Source organism: Rhopalosiphum padi, chromosome 4, assembly GCF_020882245.1.
Source record: "Rhopalosiphum padi isolate XX-2018 chromosome 4, ASM2088224v1, whole genome shotgun sequence".
NCBI lineage: Eukaryota > Metazoa > Arthropoda > Insecta > Hemiptera > Aphididae > Rhopalosiphum > Rhopalosiphum padi.
In genome coordinates, this window is record NC_083600.1 from 30275310 (window position 1) to 30300351 (window position 25042).

At 28.2% G+C, this 25042-nt stretch overlaps 4 protein-coding genes across 4 annotated transcripts; 2 read left to right on the forward strand and 2 right to left on the reverse strand.

The window, feature by feature from the left end:
• Window positions 1-1995: 1995 nt before the first annotated feature.
• On the reverse strand, window positions 1996-23216 carry LOC132929894 (adenylosuccinate lyase). Its single transcript, XM_060995525.1, has 9 exons — window positions 22902-23216; window positions 5694-5897; window positions 5121-5245; window positions 4862-5019; window positions 4325-4476; window positions 4008-4225; window positions 3749-3929; window positions 2547-2723; window positions 1996-2481 (listed from the first exon to the last, which is right to left on the reverse strand). The coding sequence occupies exons 1-9, from the start codon at window positions 23040-23042 to the stop codon at window positions 2392-2394; spliced, it is 1446 nt and encodes a 481-aa protein (XP_060851508.1). The 5' UTR covers window positions 23043-23216; the 3' UTR covers window positions 1996-2391.
• Window positions 8614-10359, forward strand: LOC132930439 (protein snakeskin). The gene is made up of 3 exons (XM_060996315.1): window positions 8614-8904; window positions 9376-9582; window positions 10027-10359. The coding sequence occupies exons 1-3, from the start codon at window positions 8854-8856 to the stop codon at window positions 10249-10251; spliced, it is 483 nt and encodes a 160-aa protein (XP_060852298.1). The 5' UTR covers window positions 8614-8853; the 3' UTR covers window positions 10252-10359.
• Window positions 15090-19581, forward strand: LOC132930590 (uncharacterized). The gene is made up of 3 exons (XM_060996531.1): window positions 15090-15343; window positions 16212-16379; window positions 17944-19581. The coding sequence occupies exons 1-3, from the start codon at window positions 15272-15274 to the stop codon at window positions 18145-18147; spliced, it is 444 nt and encodes a 147-aa protein (XP_060852514.1). The 5' UTR covers window positions 15090-15271; the 3' UTR covers window positions 18148-19581.
• Window positions 19627-21506, reverse strand: LOC132930589 (uncharacterized). Its single transcript, XM_060996530.1, has one exon. The coding sequence runs from the start codon at window positions 20474-20476 to the stop codon at window positions 19877-19879; it is 600 nt and encodes a 199-aa protein (XP_060852513.1). The 5' UTR covers window positions 20477-21506; the 3' UTR covers window positions 19627-19876.
• Window positions 23217-25042: the final 1826 nt, after the last annotated feature.

Below are 25042 nucleotides of genomic sequence, written 5' to 3' on the forward strand. Positions count from 1 at the left end.
AACAGCTTTCCCTTATTTCACTTTGGTCAATCGATTTTAAGTCTAAATATAAATTCATGTAGGTACATAATTATGTTAGGATAGTAATGATACAATTAATAATTACAAGCCTTTTACCTTGGGCATAGTCGCAATGTCGGCATGTCGCATTACAACTAAGAACAACATACTATAATATGTAATATGTATCTTAATTCGCGTTTAGTATGAACTAAATAATAATAATAATAATAATAATAAAAATAGTACATAGTTTATTTAAGTCATAGTACCACCTATACATTATTATTTATTACTTTTTATATAACATGTAGGTAGATAAATATTGGTCAGTTATAGATAGATTGATTAGGTAGTAGGAGGTAGGAAGAGCAGTTAAATGTTGTTCTAGTTGAACGATAAGCTAAGCCTAAATGCACTACTGAGTACCATGATTTAAGATAGCTGTTTGCCTGTTTGATAGAATATCTGATTAGTTATTATTATCGATAGGTAAGGTATCCTTCTAATTAATCATTACCTATAGAAATTATTCAAAAGTTTAAAATATACAAAAAATAATTTTGATGCATTTATAGGATATAGGAATACATCAGTTTGTATTATGTACATTGCACAACATTGTCTTATAAACAATTGCTATAAATCATTTAGAAACTTACCAAATATCTTAAAACAAACATAAATATACTACAGTAATATTATCGGGACCTACAACCTCGAATGCAAAATAAAGAAAAATCATTGTATATGATTATTGTAACCTATCATTATAGATGGTTAATTCAATAGATATCAACTTAGAGTTGTCACCAATTTTATTACATTATTTATATTCAAGTAATTTACTTGAAGTAACAACCACATTTTTGTATATTAATATTTATTATTGCCTAATAAGCAGTGACGACACCATATATTTTTTATTGGAAGGCGATACTGCACCAAACTATTTTTGTCAAGGCATTTATATATGGCTACACATTTTTTGTACAATATTTTAGTATTGCTAAAAATGTTTTGAGTATAATATATTGTTATATTTTTCAGTGGCGCCGAAATATATATTTACCTATGCAATTGTCATAGGTAAATCTAATAGGTAGGGGATCACCTTTGTCATTGCCCATTGGGTGTACAAATTTACATTAACCTAACCTAGGTGGGTGTCAACATTTTATGTAGAAGTGTCTAATGTCTTCGGTAAAATGTTGTACTTCGGAACCACTAATATTTCTAAATAAATAATCAAAAAATATACCTATTATTATCATCACAAATGTACTACAGTAAAACTTCAAAGTTCCTCTGTTTTATTTTATTGATGTGTAACAATACATAACTTTTTATTTATTGAAGTATGAGATTTTAAAATGTGTGCAATTAGTATTTAACTTTATTGAGTATTTTTATTTTTAAATGTGCAAAAAAAGCATATTTAATTTGAATATAACAGTCAAACTTAAAATAATATAACTTAAGTATAAAAATTCTTTAATATTATTTTGTATATTAATAATGATTTACAATTTTTTTGTTTACTTACATATTTTTAACATTAAATAATAGGTGGGGCAATGGGGGAAGAGGCTAAATCAAATGTTAGAGGAGCACTTGCCCACCTTTGCCTCCGTGTAGCGCTGCCCTAACTAGTAAGTTATTTCAGAATTAAATAAATGTGTTTTTAAAAATGTTTTTTGAGTTATTGAAAAAATATAGAATGGGAGTTAACCGTTAACCTAGAATTAACCTTGGTTGCTTTGTGTTCCTTCAGTAAAATTGTATAACCTTCATATATAATTTTAAATTTTTATATAATTTTAATTTAAAATTATGAGGATTTTTTCATGAAATCAATTATTATTTAATTATTTATTCAAGTTGTAATAATTTTGAATAATGTAATTTGCAATTTTTTTTTAAAAATTTTAAAAGTAAGTTACAATGACCAATGACATATGAAGTGGTATTAAGAAAAATTAAATACAAATTAAATTATGTTTTAATTTTTGAATTTAATTATAATTCAATTACATTGTAAAACTAAATTGTTTTTTTGGTTAAAAAATATTATAATTCATAAACTACTATACTCTGTCAAACAAGAGAATACATTGTGACCCGACAACAATTGATACATCTACATATCCCTCGAGACACCTTTACATAGTGGAATTATTTTTATTTTTATAGTCTCTATAGCAGAATGTCAAGTAGAGATAAGCAGAATCAGCGTGTTTTATCACTTGACAGAGTATAAGTACAACAACATATTTTATTATAATATACAAAACTACAATTCACTAGAAAAATTTACTTATTTAAAAAGAGTAAAACTTTGAAATTTTAAATTATAGTAGATTTTAGTATGTATTTAAAAAGTATTGAAATTTAGATATCCAGTTTTGTTGCTGTAGTTTTGATTTTGGAAATGTATTTATTGACCACAGGCTGTACTTCTTCTCTTAGAAAATATGTTACCTATTTATAATTAATCATGTTATTAAGTTTTAAATAAACATCAAATTTATTGATTGAATATTTACTTGATCGGGTGCACACCCAATGAAAGTTGATGGATCTAAAATATGTGGTAGCTCATCTAATACCGGTGCAAAATATGGATCTTTCACAATTCTATCCAAAAGATCATTGTCTTTACCTTCAAGACGAACTGTACTGGCTGCCTCTAGTGATAAAACTCTTATTTTTTCATGACACACCTGAAATTTGTATTTATTTATGTATTAAATGTTATAAAATAAAAGTTATTAACAACAATTTTTAAAATAATTTTGTTCTATGAATTAATTAATATACTTTATTAGTAATGGCTAATGGATTTTTTAAAAAAATAAAATTTAATTAATAATGATATAAGTAATTTTAAAAATAATAAATGTTTTCAGAGTATTTAAGTTTTTGAGTTTAATTATAGTCTATTCTCTATTTACTAAAATACTAGGACTATGTATATAATTGTTTGGTAACTCTGTCAAAGCCCGCTTTCACAGCTTAATTATTTTGTACATATAGTGAGTTAAAATAAACTTCCATACCTGTCATATGGATTGCAATCAGTACAAAAAGAGTAAACTTACTATATAAATTATATATTACACAATACACTAGCTTTTCAGGATTCTAACTATACATAGTTATGAAAAATATTTAAATGTAACCATTTATATGTTTTGTCAAAAATTTGACTTTGATATAATATGTGACTTATTAAGTATTAACCTAGAGAGATTAAATAATTTTAATTTTGAAAACATTTTTATTTATATGAATATTTAATTATTTATTAATTAAATAAGAATACTTAACAGTGGTGAATTTAAGCTTGAAAGAGAGGTAGACCAGTCACCTCCCCCTCTCTATACTCTTATCCTTGTATAAATATTAAATCACAATTTCTTCCAAGTGAATAATATTAATTACATACAATAATTTAAAAACAGCTTACATTATAATATATATTAGTATGTAATTTAATACAACAAAATGGTATAAAATGTATAATAAATCGACATACATATACATATGATTCAATGATTGTTAAAGCTTATTCATATAACGGTTATATCATACAAATTTGACAACATCTTATTTATCTGTTGTAGTATTTTAATTTTAAAATTAAATTAACAGTTATAATTCACATATTATATATATAGTGATTGGTTGGATTACATTTTATACCATAACCAAAAATATTAATGTTTATATAGTTTCTGATGCTTACTTGTCTATCTCCGCCAGCTTTGACCATTGCAATAATTATATTTTCCGTTGCCATAAAGGGTAAGACTTTCTCAATATTTCTTGATATAACTTTAGGAAATACAGATAACCCTTCAAGGATGTTTTGCACTGTTAACATTACACTATCTGCAGCCAAAAATGCTTCTGATAAACACAATCGCCTAAAATGCCAAAAATATTGTTTAAATATGTGATGTCTTTCAAAAAAATAATTATGGTACAAAAACATTAACACGGACCTATTTGCACTGTCATCCAATGTTCGCTCTAACCACTGTACAGAGGCAGTGGCTAAAGGGTTGTTAATCAGATTCATTAAATATCGAGCAATAGAGCAAACTCGTTCACTCCTCATTGGATTTTGTTTATAAGCCATTGCACTTGAGCCTATTTGAGTAGGTTCAAAAGGTTCTCCAATTTCATTCATGCCAGCCAATAGCCTCAAGTCTGTACACATCTTTAAATATACAATACATAATAAATCCATAATATTATAAATTTTTATCAGAATAAAATACATACTATGGGATTGCATTATAATATTATATTAATATACCTTATGAACCGCAGCCCCAAGCATACTAAGGGATCCAACAACTTCTGTGTCAATAATGCGAGGATATGTCTGGCCCGTGACAGAGTATGACGATGGGAAACCGGCAAGCCTTGTTACCCTGTTATCCAATTCTCTAACTTTTTCGTAGTCACCTGTGAAATATTGAAACATTCTATGTATACAGACATCCAATGCAATTGACAAGTATACTCAGTTACAAAAAATAATATACAAGGTTAAGTTAGTGAACGGTGGAAAGGGATAAATGTGTGGACAACTAATGTATTCTTTTTAAGAACGGAGTATAGTTATATATCACACAGTACAGGATAAATAAGTGAAGAAATTTGGGCATTTTTTACTATTACTAGTATTAGTAGTATTACTTTATCATTTTACCAAATTAATTTTGATCATATAACATTATGTGTTCAAAATTATACAAATTTCAATAATATAGATAATTCCCATTTAGTAACATTAATACGTGGTTTGGTAGTAAGTGTGAATGGAAGGTATAGGGAATGATTAAATTACCATTGAAAAGTTGTAAGAATGACGCTTGAGTGCCGGTGGTTCCTTTGATACCGCGAAACTTGAGGTCAGCACGAACACGACTTATGTTTTTTTCGCATAAAATCAAATCCTGTAGCCAGAGACATGCACGTTTGCCAACCGTAGTCAGTTGAGCAGGTCTGAAAATAAAAGTGTAGAATTATTTTACTTTAAAATTAAATATTAAGTGCCCAAGATTGTCTATAATACCTATATGTATGTAATATAAATATATTCTTACTGAAAGTGTGTGAAACCTAACGTGGCCAAATTCTTGTGTTTATCTGCAAATTCGCCCAAAGTTTTCACACAACCCGCCAGTTTTGGTAACAGTATGTCGAACGCGTCCCTCAAAACTATCAAGTCCTATGAATAATAAAAAATAATTAAAATTCTTCTAGATTCTATAAATTTATTATTATTTTTAAGTACGACGAACTGCTGGATTTACGAGATAATTATTGAGAAACTAATAACACAAAACATTCCATTCGGATTCTGAGCGATCATTTCACTAACCTATTCACACCGTTTTACCAGTGGCGTACAATAATTCACGAAAATCGCGTATAATATTTTTATAATATTACAATAATTAATAAATGTAATTATTATTATTATATTTACGCCAAATACTCTGTATAATAACACGACTACTGAGGATGATTGGATGTGGTGCAAATTAAATATTTTATTTTAGAGTAAAATTAAAATCTCCCAATAAAATACGGACTCCACGCGTATAATATACGAGATGGACAGCGTGAAACTGCTTAACACTGCGGTCACTCGCGTCGGAGACTTCGGGACTTACGGCGTTGTCTCCGATGTCGCACGAAGTGGCGCCCAGGTGAATGATGGGCCCGGCGGTCGGACAACACGCGGCATACGTATGCACGTGGGCCATGATGTCGTGCCGAGTGAGCTTTTCTTCGTTGGCGGCCGCCTCGAAGTCCACATTGTCCACGTTATCGCGTAGCTCTTTTAACTGTTCGTCGGTAATTTCCAGTCCCAATTCCTGAAAATCATATAAAAAAATATATATTTAATTAAAAATTGCGATATTTAGTGATGTATAGGTACATATAATATTATATATATTATTATGTGGTCACTGGTAGGTAGGTAATTATATACGCAGACAAAAATACATTCAGTCTTTCTATATAGGTAATAGACTCAAAAGCTGTACTACACGTACGCCACCACAAACGTCCAACTATTTAGCCTCGCCACAAACAAAATTGTATGAATATGCATTGTGCCTCGATATATTGTAATAATTTTTTTTAATTATAAACGTATAGGTAGTTAAACTATAAAAATAGCTCAGAACTTATTAATAATATTTTAATTCCTTTAATGTAAGTAATACAGATATATTATGGGTAGTATATATAGGTAGGTAGGTTTTATACAACTGTAGGTATTTCCGTTCGTCAGGTTATTAGATTAATCATAGTGTAGTGTAATGTTGCCAAATTTTATTATTTTTCTTATGCAATATTACGAATAAAATAGAATAAATCCGTTGAACACTAAACTGCAGTCCAATAAGTTGCCAAAAAAAATTATAACAGCCAATTTCATATAGTGCTCATGGCTCATCCGCCAACAACTAGGTAAGTACCTACTTATAATAGTGATGTTATATTATTAAAAGAGATATAAATTGGAACAATGACAAATGTACACAAAAATTATTTGATATATTTTTCATTGATTAACTTTACTAATCCAATTAAAATGTTTATTTAAATTTATGTTATTTAATTGTAGTAATATAATATATAAAACTGATAATCGAGTGAAAATGTTTACCTTTTTAAAATATTGTTATTATTATTATTTTTTTTTTTAACTAACAAAAACCATTTAATTTGATCGTATTATTTTGCGAATAGTATAAATATTAATTTGACAACGTTTGGCTTCTTTTATTATTTGACAATACGTTTGAATTCAAGGAATGATGTAATATAGTATATATATACCATACATTAGCTCATTAGCATACATCCGGGACATCCCCAAGTACAACAGATATATTGGTACATAAAGGTAAGGTATGGTTAGGCAGTACGCCTAGTACATAAACTATGTGTATCAGAGGCGCATATAGGAATTATTTCCACTATGAACCAATTGCATTTTTAAGGAGCCGGTGGGGGGGGCGAGGCGGGGTATACATAACTGTAACATATAGGTACATATACATTTTAATTTATCACAATATGACGCACTAATTGAACCTGAAATACTCCATTGAAGCGCATGCGTTTGTAGCCGCATGCACTATGGTCGTTCGCACGCGTTACATATAATGCGCCACCAACGATTTTATGCCACCCGAGACCTGAATATCATATATCCTCATCATTCAACGGGTTATATATATAATTTAGGCATACAATATATATACACATGCAATATTAACGCAATGTATATAATTAGAGTCGTATATCAATTGTCTGTGGAGGGAAATATATAGGTACACATATAGTGTTTTCTACATATTTTGAATCTTATAAAAGAGTTATTGATAGTTTTAAAAATTCCTATTAACATTGCAAACCATATAGTATTGTGTAACAAACTAACAGTTGTAACATGATATTATATATGTGTATACCTATCATACATTAATGCATATTTCATAAAATTGAACATCACAAAAATATACGCTCAACACTTTTCTACTTAGTCCAAATTATTATTTATTATTAAAATACTACACATCAGTTTGACAGTCACCATCAACACGAGCGAAACTACCACTTTCCGGCATACGCACAGTTAAGTATTATTTAAAATAACTAATTATAAATCAAACATACGTTTATACGTTTGTCTTTTGATTGATAAAAACTTTTTTGCACGAGTACTCAAGCCCCCCAGTTATGGAAAACTTATCCACAAGAAATAGAAATTCTTCACTTCAAATGTAATAATAACCTTTTTTCGATTAGATTACAATTGATAAAAGCTTTAACTTTCTTTGGGATTGGAAATTTTCACCGCAAAGAAATATTCTGTCTATTTTTGATCCATCCCCCCCATCCAATAAAAATCACGTAGGTGATAGGGATACATGTTATTCTATTTGTACCTATATTTTACATTTTTATATTACAATAATATGTATCATGCTAGACAATTATCACTAAAAAGTGAGACGAAATCTTTAATTGTTACCTACAAAACGTTTATGGGTGCAGCGGTAATTAAATTCCAGTACCTCAGTATATCATTTATATATATATATTATATACCCATTACACACTCATTTTATAAATTAAATGCGATTTAAAAACGTCATGTTATTGCTCACTGCGAGCCTATTTAACACGTTAAATGAACGTAAAACCTATACATGTATAATATACACACACACATAGGTACATATATATATATATCATATTACAAACACACAATCATACATATATATCATATTACACACACACACACACATAGCAGGTACAGGTACGTAAATATTTTTATGCTTTTTCTTACGCACACAAATATCTAATCTGGTATTCCATCGTTTTTACACGCATACACGCATACACATACACACACACACACGCGCGATCAAGTGCTAATACCGACAATACTTATAGCGCATCATCATACAGCAGAGAGAATTTGGAGTGTCTATATAAATACGTAAAATATATTATTATGATATAAATGTACAGGTGCCCATCCTATATATGTAATGTGCACACATGAAGCCACTGACGATAGGTATAGGCAGGTCGTCAAACATACCGTCATAAAGATAACGCTCTAACGTGGAGAGGCGTAAAGCTCTCATCCGCCGAATACAACACAACGCACAATAGACTGCAGTGGCAGCAAACTGCCATCAGTGGCAATATACTTGTCGTGTAGTAGTGCGCGATTTGTCACACGACTAATACAGACTATACGGTGATTGTATTGTTTAATATAGGCACTAAACAGAATTCACGATGGTTAACATAGCAAGCGTGGGCACGGTAGTCATCAAAGTCGTAAAATTGGTAAGTGATTTACTGCAGAAATACGTAGACATAATGAGCAATATGAATTTCGTTTGTATAATATATATAATATAAGTAGTAACGTTGAGAAATTGAAATTCTTCAAAGTCTATAATATATATGTATTCCATTATCCCACCGCCAGTACCTCGATAAAAGCATTTACTGTTGTATATTTGTAATCATACCTGTTTGTAACAGTAAATACTATAGCCACCCCATCCATTAAAAAACACAGGCGACTGCCTCTGGAATCTCAATCACCCCGTTCGTCGGATGCATTTTTTAAGGATTATATAATCATACTATGTTTTTTAATTGGATCAGAAATGTTTCTATACATGTCATGCAGGCCCTGCCTATATTATACGCTAGCTACTGCTATACTAATTACACGCAGAAAAGTTATATTATACTATCAGGGCCCATATATATATATTAAATATATAATATATAAAATGTAAATATTAGGTGTTGAACATAATCATTTTGGTTCTGTACCGGACCGGATATCGAGGAGGATTTTTGGGGGTCGGCGGCACATGGAACTTGAACGAAGAGAAAAACCCGGATGCGGAAATCGTCGCTTCTGGCATTTTCGTTGGTTTTTTCATATACACTGTCGTGATACTCATTTCGTATGGATTCGGGTCCAACCACCAGAAGAAAACGCTAGTGGTAAGTGCACAATATAATATTATATACTTCACATCATTTATAGAAAAAACGACAAATTCGTTGTACCTATTATATAGGTTAGCCATAATTAATTTACTTCTTTATTTTGACATAAAAAGTAAAGACGAGCGATTTCACAGGTGGGCGACTTATTATATTCCACAAAAAAGTTTGTTGTTTTAATTTTGCGTTATCACAAACTGTAATAAAATACCATTATACATAAGTACTTACAAATTATATTTAAAATATAATATAAAATCCTGAGAAATAAAAAAAGAAAGGGCATATAGACAGAATATAATAATAATAATAATAATAATGAATTTTAAGCAGACCTATGTCTATTTTATACAGTTTTTTTTCCAATAAAAGGGATTTAACGCGCTGATTAATAGTCATCGCTCATCATACTATGTTACATTTTTTTAACTTCTTTTCTAGGATATCATAATGAATTTCGTCGGCATGTTTATGTTTATCGCCGTCGGTGGTATAGCGCTCCATTATTGGATTGGTTATCAGAACGAAAATAAATACATCAGCGTGACTTCCGAACGTGCCATAGGTATCACGGTGGGCGTGCTGTGCGTTCTTTCCGGTGCCGTTTACCTGGTGGACACCGTACTGTCGTTTATACATTTTGCGAGAGAAATGGAATTTGATTAACAGTGACTGCGACAAATTTAAGTTAATTAAAATATAGTTACTTTATACATATGTTTGACGATTTTGCTCTTCAATTGGCACAATTAATAAAACACATAAACATAATAATATTATGTGTGCGTGTGTATACTCTGGAAATCTTTCGGTATAAATATGTATAATAATATTCTAATGATACCGTGAAATGTATACACGAGCAGCTGCAGGTCTACACGAGTGTGTGTATTTCATAAATATTTTAAAATCGTTCAAACATAAATGATATGCTTTGTGAAATAATATCAAATAATTAATAGTTAACTTTCTTTTCTACTAATTTTACTACTTCTTAATTTTCTATTTCTATTTACTAATTTATTTACACACCTAACGACTTCCATCCACAGATAAGCAATAATAGTATTTTGTAAATATAAATAGTCTTATAGTTATATGTTTATATATTATGTTATGTTTATAGTTGGTTAGTTGTGTTATAATTATGTATTTAAATACTTTATATATAATTACAAATACATTACACCAGCGATCGTTCGTATTTGTAAAGATGATTATTTTGAATATTTTTTTAACACGCATATAGGTTCTATTATATATTATATTATCTACTATCCACATTCGATATAGACTTAAATTGATAGCTCTAACTGCACGAAAACGTCGATTTTAAAATACTAAAATACAACGTACCTACGCATGAAAAAAAACATTAAAAGCGATCATCGTAAGAAAACATTAAAAACTTTTACTAGAGTACTATAAATATGTACGATCTGTAATAAAACAAAAAGATAGTTGATAGTTAATCTGTAGTGTTGCAATATTTGTTTTCTATTGGTATTTGTCATTGTTAGGTATTTTTTTATTTTTTAGGGGCCGGCGATCGTAGTACTAAGCAGGTAATATTATGATGGTATAAATAATACATAGAATAAAATACTATTAAGAAATTGTTTAAATATTTTACCTATAAAAACGCTATAATTATCAAGTAAAAAATATCGTGTAGATTGAAATTTTAAATCAAAACAGCTGGAAATCGTTTGAAATTAACGCTCCACTGAGTATCAATAAACAATATACATAAACATATACCAAGGACTGCGAGTCCGGAAGGAATACCGGAGGAAATTGCACTAACACTGCTATAACATAGGTATTATAAAACAATCGTAAAAAACAAATAGAATATATGTAAAACAAAAATATTGTTTTATCATATTGTATTTATATATAGTTGTATAGTAATCAATAGTTTCATAAATTTATTATTAATAAATTGAAAAATATTGCTTATTTATTAACGTACGTAAATAATGAATGATAATAAATTGATAATGTATACCTATGTGTAAAAAAATTATAGTTCATAATAGTTAGGATAAATTGTTAAGTAGATACCTATTATAAACAATATAGCAATATAGGCACTAGCTAGAATATGTTCAATTTAAGCGTCCCGAACCTGGTGTACAGACACTGGATCCAAGATGATCTATAATATTATTATTATATACTATATTTTTTACACACAAATTAAAACAAATACGTGTTTATTCAATTATATTTCTACCATATGTGTTTTTACACAGTTACCTAAATTTGTAAAAAAAAAGGTCCAGGCCGTATATTTCATAATAAATTAATAGGTATATATTATTTAAATGAATTAGAAAAAATAAAACCTCAAATATTTTTCATACAAATTTCCAGAGATAAAAATCGTCAAAACTTAAGTATCAGCACAAACAACAATTATTACTCTTTTATTAGTGTATTAGTAATAAATAAAACGATTGTAAAATAATCACGAGTTTAGTCGCTTAAAATATTACAATATCGTAGGTATAATGCTTATAAGTCATAATACTATCTATAATGAACGCGATCATATAAATGCTGTTTATATTATAAAATATATTGTGTGCTGATATGAGTAATATACAAATACAGAGTAACTCACGTGAATATTAAAGTAAGATTATATTATTATTATAAATGATGTTTTGGAGCACATGAAAGATTATAATATATATTGACTAATAATTACTACAATACCTACCTATTGTCCTATATATATACACACACACACACACACACACACATACGATGTCGCCGGTGTGACTATATAATATAATATATACTATACGACGTAATTATATCACTGAGCACATACTGACTGCAATGAATCATATAATAATAGTGTACTTATAAATCTATATATTACTATTTATTATATTATATACTTATACACACCACGCATGCAACTCAGTACAACATCGAGGAGGCATTTAATACATTTATTAATTCTTCCAAATGTTACATTTTTATTCATTCGAGTTGTTGGAACAACTGCAATGATGATTCAAAACAATAATACAAAAATAATATTAATATGATATAACATAATTTTATCATTCGATGGTAGACGGTATATTACAAATTGTACGAATATTTAAAAATATTAAGATGTTATATGGCAAACAATTAGATAGGCATACGTTGTTGAAGTTCTTTGACAAATTAGGTAGGTATACGTTCTACATACATAATATGATATCTCGTATAACATCATATTTCAATAAACAATATACTATTGCTTATAAAGTTATATAATATTATTTATATTTTACTGTGACACGCGATGCACGTACAAGACGATAACGAAGAGTTATATAAATTAAACAATAATATAGATAGGTATATATCTCTTCTATAGAGCCTGGAGTCTAGATTAATTGTTTACATTTTTTTTTTAATACACGAGTAGGTTTATACGGCAAAAAAGATTATGATTATCAATGTATATATACAGTCGAATGACACACAAACAAATAATAAACTTAAACAAATAAAAAAGCGATTAACCAACGGAACGTTTCAATAAGAAAAAACCGACGCAATAATCAAACTAGGTAGTGAAAAAACAAGTTAATAATAATTGAACAAAACTGTTAATAATCGGAGAAAACGATTAGAAAATCAGAAGAAATAAAATTACACACTAGAATACACACTATATAGTAGCACGGAAGGGGTAAAACGAAAATCCGACGATAGTTCGTATATCCATTAGGTACTATTTATTATATTTAAATATAATATACGTATGATCGTAATATTATATAAAACTGGCGTAAGGGTTTTTAATTGACATTTTATATAAAATAAATAAATTCAATAAAATATGTGGGTATAGGTTAGGTAAAGTCACCTACCTATATCCTATACTACAGACAATCCACTTAATATTATTATTTTTTAGGTAGGTAAATAATGAAACTTAATTAATAATAAATAACGATAGTGATACAGTTAATGTGTAGTTGCCTAGCCATACTTGCTGTATGCCTAGCTAGATAGTATAATATATTATTTATACCCACATCCTGCTTAAACTTTAAAAATTATCGAACCATTTGAGTTAATAATAGATTTTCATATTATGATTAGAGAGGTTGAACAATTATACGATAATGACGGCTTTTCTCTAACAGAATGATTATTAAAAAACAAAAACTTATTGACTACGAAAAAAACAAGAGAAACACCTCGCGTTTATAGCATAAATATAGAATACTAAATAGCAATACCGCATTTATTTTATAATGTGAGAAAATTTGGCAATTACCCCATTCACTGGCGAAGAACCTTGAGGGCAGTATACATTTAACGGCCCTTTCTTGTGTATTTAGCTAACTGTCTAAAACAAATTATAATATAATGTAAATATTTTTTTGGTATGCATTGTATTTTGGATTCGCATAAGCATTCAAGCATATAAGCTATTCCAAGTGGTGTGAAAGTAAGCATATGTATAAATGATACCGTTACATTATAGTATGTACAATTTGTATAAAATATTACAAGGGTGGTATTATACTTTTATACATTTATAATTTTTATTTGTTTAGCACAGGACATCCGACCCACCCCTAAAAGAGGGGGAGGGAATTTCCTAAGTGATTCGGACACTAAATATACGGCCCTGCAAAATAGGTAAAATGTCAGTGTTTTTATAGTATATTTTTTTTTCAGGGTAGGTAAACATTAATTTTAACCTGAGTGAAAAACAAAAAAGTCCAGCGAATACAAAAAAAAAATCCTTTTAAAATGTTCGCAATTCCGATAGATCGTCGGTTTCGCGGTTAGCCGACTTCGACTATAGTGATAATAATTAGCAGGTTGCGCGAAGGCGGTGGCGCAGTCGTATGCCTATATAATATAGTATATTATTGTTGATTTGGTAACGAAATAATAATATAACGTTTTAATGGGTTTTTGCTGCTTTCTGGTTTTCTCGCAACGTCTGTCGTCGGGAAACATCTCGCGGCGGGAAATATGTGCACGACGCGTACACGCAGACCTAGATTTACAATATTATGTGCTGCTAGCGCGTCCGATCGATTCGTCTCGGGGAAAACTCGACCGGATGATATAGGTATAGATATATGAAAAACGTTCAGCGGGCGACGTTCACACCCAGACGGATCCGAGACGTACCGAAACGGGAGCGGGGCACCACGGTGTCGGACTACAGCGATATCATAATAATATATACCATATCAAGTATAATTAGTTTATTTATCTATTGAAATGCACGGCCGAAGGCTTATCCACAGTATAGCCATTATATATATATATACATTAAACATGAAGACATACATACATACAGTGGAAATACATAGGTAGAATACTTATATATATATATATATATGCTTCCTCTTTCGCGACCTGTGTCGTGGCGGTAAATATATTATGTAAACGGAATACGACGTAAAAAACAAAAAACGGCACGAGCAAGAGTAAAACGCGACGACCGCGAAGAAAACAAGTAGGTCCGGAGGTAGGGAGCGGTGTTTTTTTTTTTATATAAGTAAATTTGGATCAGCGCAACAGTGGCGGTCGCGTTCCATTAGTTCCAATTAAGTCGTTTCGCGCCCCTGCGGAGGTGCAGTACGCGACGTGTTTGTCGCGGCAACAGGACCAGTCGGCAGTCTACAGCAGTCGGCACGCGAACATGGCCAACGAGAAATCGCTTAAAGAGTCCCTGCTGGCCGCCTCGCCGTTCCTGATCAAAGTCGTGGAAATCGTGAGTATACCATTAAAATGAAACTTCAATGTATATGTGCGTACTGCATACCTGACTGTATTGGCCGTTATTATATATTATTACCACATACAATTGTACACACTATTAAATAGTTTAGTGTTCCGATCAAGAGATACAAGTCGTTTGCTTCTAAGAGTCCATCGTGTAACGTTAATTTAAATGATAATATTGTACGTAGATAATGATAGTGCACCTGCCGAAAACATTCGATACTTTGCGAAGAATTTTAAACAACGTCAATAGCAATTAATAGGTACAGATCATAAGCACACTACCAGATTATACTTATGTAGTATAGATAATACCCACTGTTGATTAAATCGGAAAAATACTTTAAAATATAGGTCACGCGAAATATATTTTGGAAAGTCAAACGAAAATGGAAAATTTGCTTTAGACAAGTCATTTTTCGATTTTTACAGACTTACAGTAAATATACAGTTTCCGAGGACAAACAAAAAACAGAATAAATGTAAAGCTACGAATGTATTTGCAGTCTTTTTAAAATATCAAGACGGGCTGCGAGGCGAATTCCTCTATTTATCATAAACATTAAACACGCCAATATATTATTTGCATAAAGATTGATTTTTTGAAGTTTTACCGTTTATTTTGTTTGATATAACATTATGTGTATTGAAATACGTATCCCCCGGAAACAATCTTTGCATTTCCTATATTATACAATATTCGAAATCATTAAAATGTATAGTATAGACGCCGCGAAAATCAATAATGCGCTCTGAACGTAATTTATTTGTTGACTATCGTGAATATTTATATAATAATACCTACAGTCTACAGGTGGTCGTAAAATTCACAATTTTGCTCGTATTTGTTATTTCAGATACTGGGGTTGACTAGCATCTGTCTGATAATCAGCCCGTACTCGTCGAGGCTGCACACCAGCACAGGTAGAGCGGGTTTCGTGTACTCGGCTCTATCTGGCGCAGTCTTGGTCGACCTCCTCATAGTGGTCAGCCATTTCTTACAACAAAAGATACCGAAAAAGCCGGTAAGTTCGCCGTTACCGTTAATCATATTGGTGACCACGTAAGGATTATATGAATGCACAAAAAACAGATTTTTAGAAGATTTAATTTTTGCCTCGTCGTCACTTATTGGCTACAGAATATAGACATAACTAAGCAATTTTTTTTATGGGAGCTAGTCTTTATAAATATTTTTTTTTTTTATTAATCTGGATGAACATTTTGCCTACAACTAATAATTCAATGCTAAGTTTATATATTTTTAAGTGGATTATAATAAATTGAAATTGAAATTACTATATTCAATATACATCGTATCTACATAACTATAATCTTATATATTTTAATCAACTAATTTAAATTTTATTTTGAATGTTTTATCTTTAAAATGATACATAGATTTCCAATTTTACGGTACTTAAATGTTTAATAAATTATAGATAATATCTTAAATTAAGAGGACGTCGTACCCGCACGTGTTGTCTCCGTTTTATACAAATAAAATATAACGAAGACTGTTTGGTATGATGGGAGTGGTTATACTTAGGCTGTAGTGATAGTTAAGACTCCAAATTAATATGCAATATAGTTGAGAATATTATCTGCAAAATAATTTTTTTATTTTTTTGATATCACTTATACAAAAAAAAGTTCTTATTGTTTCAAAATTCATTATTTTTGAACTCGAATTACATTTTTGTAGTTCCGGTATCGAACAAATAAAAAGGTATTTCACAGAAAAAGTTTTCCTTTTTATGTGGTGAAAATTTCGTTTCTTAGTTATGACTGAGCCTTCTCGGTTTTTTTCCGCGAAAAACAATTTTTGCTATATTTTACATTTATAAGACGCGCGGAAACAACACATGTGGGTGTATAGCGTTCTCTTAATGTTAGAGTCAATTTACCTATGTCGGCTATATTATAAAACTTAGAAGTAAGAATATTATGTAAGACATCACGTACACTTTTATTGATATTCTAATTTTAAAATAAGTTATGAAAATTTGAAAGTTTTAACATTTTACATAGCTATAAATCACTTTAAAATTAAAATATCAATAAAAACCTACGTGATACTCTAGATTTTTACCTTCAAGTTTAATATCAAGTAAATTGACTTTAATATTAAAACAAACAGTATAAAATGGATTCTGCTGAATACAAATTTGATATGACGTACGTTAGTATGAAACGCACATATGTCCAGGTACTATGCATGTCTTCTTAATCGTTCAATATTGAGAATAGCCAAATTTCAGAAATAGTATTGCAGTTCTTTGTTCTTAGCTAATTTCTTGCTTAATCGAAGAAAACATTATTTTTGACTAATCAATATATTATATTGGGAAATTATAAATTCATTCGATGGATCAGCTCTCCCGTGGAATCACCACTACCCATTACATGGTATTCTATAGTATACTAGGTATATTACTAGGACCTAGTCACATTATGTTTAATTATTACAATATTGTATTACGATCAACTATGGTAAACGAGCTGACTATAATATACCACATGATAACACGCATCGTCGTCTCGTTTATCATATAGAGTGTAAGTTGTATTTTTTGTTTATATTTTTAGTGCTTAATTGTGTCGTGCTGGTACGGCTTGATGCTGGCCATAGCCGCCGGCATCATATTCTCGGACTGGAGAGCCCTCCAATTCGCCCTACAGGTGCGTCCGTCCAAGAACAGAATGGATCTGATGATATCCTCGGCGGTCACAGCCACGCTGACATCCATCACGTTTTTCGCCGACTTTGTGTTGACATTCAGGTACGGATGAAACCGCACACAAAAAGTATACGAGTGACTATCAATACCTATCTACATCGTATGCTCTCGTATGCCACAGGATATAATTTTGAATCGGCTCTTAGAACATGTTTCTTTTTCATGATAATTATTTTATTGATTATCGAACGTCACAAAAATTCACAGTTATTCTTTATATCATAAACACGGTTTTTCTCACGTTAATTGCACTTTTTTTTATATATAGTAAATAAATAATAGAATATTATTTTAATATTAAATCCAGTAATCTTACGGTTCACAGATAGATAATACATAATAATATTAATACATTTTATACATTAGTATGCAAAAAATACAACTAGGGCTCGGTAGTTAATGCACCAATACTGCCTAAAAATACACATGCATCAAAATTATTTTTAAATTGTAACCAACTTTTTTATTATAAAACACATGGATACCTAGGTCCTAGGTATTAGTATACAAAGTTTTGCATTATTGTATGTGTTTGTTAAGTACCCAGATTTTAAGAATTTTAATTCAAAGCTACAAGATTGTACCTAATAGTACTCTCAGGCTATGATTCTAATTTTTACTAAGTTAATCCAGCTATTTTTTGGCTATTTAGCATAAACTAAAAATATACAATCTACTTCCTGGCCCTTGTGATAACCCCATTATTATATCTAACAAGCATATATTTATATATTTTTTACACTTTAAGCTATGTCATATATGTTAACTATATTTTTAAGTGATATATTAATTTTTACTAACTATTTATACAATTCATATTATTATATAGGTAGTTTGGTATTTGTATCTTCAATAAACATAAATTTAATATTATGTAGAATATAGATAGAGACCTACTTACATACTATATGTTATTTTTTGTTTTAATAAAACAATACCTCAGTATACATGTTTAATTAAAATTACATAAACATTTTTCTACTTATTAAATAGACATAATCAATTTTATTATTATTAAAATAAATTATCAATTTAATATCAAGTATTTCATAAACATTTTTATTACACATAACGTCATAAAGTATTTATAATAATCAAAAGTTAAAAAAAAAACATATATTTATACATATATATTTTCATTATACACAAATAATATTAATTCGTCAAATAACACTTAATATATATTATATATTATACCAATATAAATATATAAAAAATATTATTTATAATGTTGATAAATTTAATTAAAAATTAAGGACTGATTTTTGAATATATTAATCATTTTAATTACCTATTTAAATAAAGATAAAAATGAATGTGTTATGTAAAACCTAGAGGAACGTTTAAGTTTTAAGGTTACTAAGTGGAATCATTTGTTGGAATGTTCTATAGGTTAATGGTTTTTACAAATATTTTATATGTTAAGAATTTCTGTAAAATGTATTCAATGATTGTTAAAAATTATTTTTTATATTTTTGCACTGTATTTCAATTTTCTAAAATTAATCTATGGTATATAAAATAAAATAATTTCACAAAATGTTATTATTTCATTAATATGTCTTAAGATATCACAGACAAATTATATTTTATTATATCTAAATGCTAATGGAATATTTATGTTACACATCTAAGCTTATAAAATCATTTTTTTTTAATCATATCTTAGTTTTATGTACCTAGGGTATTGACATTATTTATAACCAATTTCAGTAAAGGAAAACAATTAGTCAATAAGAACGTGGGACATTGTTAATGTAATTTAAGTACCTATATATCTATCACATTCTTGGTGGTTGATACTGATTATCTTTCCATATATCATCCATGTTAAAAGGTTGGTTAATACAACCTAAAGAGTACTGTTCTAATGTATTGATGTTCTGACCAATGACAGGAGATAGTTTTTCATTATCCACAGTAAAAAATGTATCCATGTTTTCAACTATGGGATGTAACTTTTGGCCTGAATACGATGATTTAAAGTACCTTGAGGTGCTTATGTTGTTTGTTATAGTTGGTATTACTTGAGATTCATTTTGATATCTAGAATTTAGCATATAGTTTGTACTCTGTTTAGTAGTAGATAAACAATTTAAATTTGATGAAAATGGTTTTTTAAATGTGTGGACTTTTGTTGGTAAAGTACATCCAAAATCTTTTGAACTGTTGTCATTAGTCCAAATAGTACGTAATGGAAATTTAGGTAAGCTATTTTCTAATTCATTCATATTATATTTGTCTACAAAAGAATTTAATGTGTTAAGCTTTTTTACTTCTTGCTGTTTCTGAGATAATTGTAGACCGACTAACTTTTGATTATTCATATTAAATCTGGGTGGACAAACAGTAGTATCCATAAGCGTAACTGGTGCAATCATTTTATATTCCTTGTCGTCATTTTTATGTTGCGTCAAGTTAACATTTTCTTTACTGAAGCAATTGTGTATGTGATTTGGTTTAAAAGGCTTAAACGATATGCTTTTGGGCAAAGTTGTTGGCAATACATTAACACGTTGATTATTGTTGTTAGGAATAATAGGAACAAATCGTACTCTGTTACCTTGTGGGTTTATTGAAATATTCTTCTTTAAATCTTCCCACCTTTCCTTCAATTGAAAATTTAAAAACGAATTGTGTATTATTACTAAGTAGGTACATCTAGACAATAATAATATATGCTTACATACTCTTTCACTACTACAACACTACAGCTACATATGACAAATATTCATCTACATAGCTAAAAATATTTATTATGTATTTGTAAAACTCCAAGCAAATATTTAAGAGGTACCTATAAAACAACATAAAACAACTACCCCATTGAACAATACAATATTTTGATTACACATTTCATGTTAGTCTAACCTAACTTAACTTATCTCTAACAATTAAAGTTGAGTTTAAAGATAATTCAATATTAAATTATACCAACAGCTTTAAGGTTATTATAACAATCAAAATCAATAGGATAGCCTTATAATAGCTTAATTCTTTTCTTTTGATACAATATACAATTTCCAATCTATAATCAAATTAAGTAATTGTGAGGACAAGAACTATCAACCTCAATTATTAACATATATAGTTACTTCAATAAGCTAATGTTTTAAATTTTGAATTCTCACAGTCATTAATTATAAATACTTCTTTGGTATTTGACATTTTATAGTACTTCTTAAATGTATTTAATAGATAAGAAGGTATTTTCATTATTAAATTTAATATCATAAGTGAGTATCATTTGTATATACCTAACTTAGTTTGAATATTGTGCATGTTTTAATATAATCATACAACTTTTGGTAGTCATGGGCCCGTAACATTTTAAGGGGGAGGAAAAATAAAAATCTCAAATTTAAGCTAATTAAAGACATAATGTTATTTCAATATATATATAAATATAAATCTGCTTTTATTTTATGCTATATAAATTTAGTATAATGAAAAAATAATAGATAAAATATAATCAAATCCATTATTTGGTATCGGTAAATAAAAACGGCACATTGCTTCATTTCAATGTAGTTAAATAATTTATTTTACAATGTTCAAGTTATTAGGTAATAATATTACTAATATTTATTCAATCATGAGTTAATAATATTTTTCCAGGGGGGTAAGTGTCCCGTTTTGCCCTCTGCCAATGAGCGACCATCAACCATGATGATAGGTAACCATCTATTTATGAGGTAAGACTTATATTTTAGTAAGTGTAACAAATATACTGAATGAAACAACTATACTTACAATAAACAATGTATCTGGACAACACATTGTATACCATAATGGGAAAAACATTTTCTTAGAGAAAATTGATGATACCTACCTAACTAAAAAAAAAGAATACCTATAAATATGTATGTATCTATTTTAGATTCTAAATAGAGCTATAAATGTAATGATTTTACAATGTTTTTGTGTCTATTGTTACTTTTTAGGACATTATAAATGTTTTGATTTTTAACTTTGGGGTAGAACTAGTTGTTGTTTAATTTAAAAGTAAAATTTCCCAGGATTTTTTTTAATAATTGGGGAAAACAAAAAAAAAAAAAAAAATTAAAGAAAAATAGGAATATTTACCTATAGTAAAACCGTTTTTAACAAAATGTATTTCTTTTATTTAGTTTTAATTCAAAAACAAATAACTGTAGAAACTTAAAATTTTCACAAAGTATTTATACATGGTATTATTTTCAAAATATTTTAACTATTAATAAGCATGAGCATTTTTTTTTAACTTTCAATAAAAAATTCTTGAAAATGTAATACAAGATTCCACATAAGAAGTTCTTATATCGGCGTATAAATATTAAAAGTTCATACACAAGAACGATTTTTTTTTTATAGCAAGGTATACCATCTTCACTCAAAAGTTAATACTTAATAGTTATATAGTATGGTATAAATTATATTAATTATTATTATGATAATAATTATTTTAATAATATAATAAAAGTCATGTTTTCGGCAATAACTGAATCAACCTACCGTAATACTATAATAGTAAAATAAATTACTTTAATGGCAATATCAAAAACCATACCATAAAAATGTAACACATTTAATGTACTTAGTGATATAGGCTGACAGGCAATCTTTACTCAGAATCATTATTTGTATACAATGCTTTATCATTGAATCAAAATTAAACACATCAATACAGTGACTCGTTCAACACCTAGGTACTATACAGCAGTAGGGAACTAGCCAACCTTTTTTTAATTATGATTTATAATTTGAATGTTATGTTTGAAATTAGAATGTTATGTATATGACTGTAGATGAAATAAAAAAAAATACCTGTTCAGCTTGGGCTAGCAAAGTCCAAAGACTTCTCCATGTAGTAAATTTTTTCTTGTCACTAAAATTGAATTTCATTTCTGTAGACGCATATCTTGTCGAAAGAGGAGATACATAAGTATCATATACAGAGTTAGACATGGTTCCAGTAAGAATAGTTTAATTTTAAACAATAAACTTAAGTCGAAAAAATTATAATACGATGATTATAAAATATTTAAATTGAAACAATATTGAAAAAAAAAACTATAAGCCTATACGCAGAAAAATGAATAGAAAATACAGATTAAATTATGTTAAAAAACGTGTTTCAATCATAGATACGGTCTATGGCTTATCGGCTTCAATAATGAATGTTGATAAGTGTTATCTATTTTCAATAATTATTTCTTATCATTATATTATTATTAGCTTTTAAAATTAAACATTAAAAATCTTTATTAAAATATTATCAAGAGTCAACACTACAAGTTCAAATACCTACTAATTAGTAATTTTCAAATAATATTATACTAATATTAATTTTCAGTTACTATTAAGACTTTAGAATAAAAATAAGTACAATAATTTAACTTGAAAACTTCTGTACATATATATCATGATTTAATTATTCTAAGAATTATTATTTTATTGATTGCTTAAGTTTATGTAATATTCATAGATAATATGTATAATAATGCATTTTTATTAATAAAAGGCAATTAACTATATTATACTATTTAGTTGAAGTGATAACGTCAAACAACGCAATTACATAATAATAATTAAAAAATAACTTGACTTGTACAATGTTAATGTTATTAAAAAAGCTAACGGTCCAATATGTGGTCTATACGTCATATTTATCATCCTACCGATAAAATTGCATTGATCTAACTGTTTCTTTGTTATAGTAATTGTCATTAAAGACATGATGTATACTATTTTTTTTTGTAGGAAAACAAAATCGAGAAACTCTTCTACCTTTATAATAATAAAATCCAAATCTCCTTTATTAGATCCACTACTTGAATTTTTGATTCCAAATTCTTTTTTTGAAGACTAATAGACTTGAAAAAAATGTATTTAATGCAGAAAATAATTAATGTCAAATTTTTTAAATTAATTTAAGTAGGTATTATCTAATGAAATTTATTATTATATTAAATTGTAAACTGTATATTAAACCGTAAATTGATGCACTTATATATTACATATTGAATTATAAATTGATGTAAGTATAGATCACAAATTGAACCATTGGGTAGATTAAACCTTAACAGGTTTAATTTTAAATATTTTTTCAAATTAATATAAATTAATAAATTCAAGGTTGGTTAATTTGATTTTCATTTCTTATAAGGTTTTAAGTTATAGACTTCCTCGTTTTGGATATTGTTGCTAGCATTAAACATTTTTATAATATTTTAATTAAATTTTGTTAGAATTGTTGGTTAGTTAATATTTTTTTATAGTTTTGTTTTTAGTATATTTAGCATTATTATTACCTACCTAAACAAATTCACATACAATAGAATTTAAAAAAATACAACCTACTAGTTTCTACAAATAGAGTTTTAATCATGTAAACATTGTAAACTACTAAACCTAGGTACCTATTAGTTAAATTTATACCTATACATTTGTTTTAGTTTTTCAAATACTTAACTTATTTATACATTTTTTACAACCAAAACTTAAGAAAGCCCCAAGTTTTCCGATAATAGTGTATACTTTATAGATTATTTTGTTCAAATTAATTATGATAATATTACTGACATAATAAACTACTAAATAATGTAATTTTGAAATTTTTATTGATATCTTAATTAAAATATTAAATTTTATTCTTTCAAATATTTAAAAAAATTATCAAAAATTAAAAGTTAACAGTACTTAATGCAATATAGAATAATTGCTAATGCCTAATAGCACTATAAACTATAACTCAAAGATTTTTTTATGCCACATTGAGATTTTTCAGTAGTATAAATAAAGTTAATATTTAAAAACAATTAATTCAATATTCCAAAAAATCCTTAGTTTTTAGATTATATTCAAAATTTACATACATTTTTGAACCTGTAAATCATTATTGTAAATTAATTTACTGTGTACAAATATTGTATATAAATATTATTTAAATATAAGCATAGGTATTT

Bases quoted from the DNA above. Each gene is read 5' to 3' on its own strand.
- LOC132930590 (XM_060996531.1), top strand. From the start codon at position 15,272: ATGGCCAACGAGAAATCGCTTAAAGAGTCCCTGCTGGCCGCCTCGCCG. The intron at 15,344-16,211 runs GTGAGTATACCA...TTGTTATTTCAG, and splicing joins TGATCAAAGTCGTGGAAATC to ATACTGGGGTTGACTAGCAT. The intron at 16,380-17,943 runs GTAAGTTCGCCG...TTATATTTTTAG, and splicing joins AAAAGATACCGAAAAAGCCG to TGCTTAATTGTGTCGTGCTG.
- LOC132930439 (XM_060996315.1), top strand. From the start codon at position 8,854: ATGGTTAACATAGCAAGCGTGGGCACGGTAGTCATCAAAGTCGTAAAA. The intron at 8,905-9,375 runs GTAAGTGATTTA...TGTAAATATTAG, and splicing joins TCATCAAAGTCGTAAAATTG to GTGTTGAACATAATCATTTT. The intron at 9,583-10,026 runs GTAAGTGCACAA...CTTCTTTTCTAG, and splicing joins ACCAGAAGAAAACGCTAGTG to GATATCATAATGAATTTCGT.
- LOC132929894 (XM_060995525.1), bottom strand. From the start codon at position 23,042: ATGTCTAACTCTGTATATGATACTTATGTATCTCCTCTTTCGACAAGA. The intron at 5,246-5,693 runs GTAAGTCCCGAA...TATTATTCATAG, and splicing joins GCGACATCGGAGACAACGCC to GACTTGATAGTTTTGAGGGA. The intron at 4,477-4,861 runs GTAATTTAATCA...AATATTTCACAG, and splicing joins ATTCTTACAACTTTTCAATG to GTGACTACGAAAAAGTTAGA.
- LOC132930589 (XM_060996530.1), bottom strand. From the start codon at position 20,476: ATGATTGCACCAGTTACGCTTATGGATACTACTGTTTGTCCACCCAGA.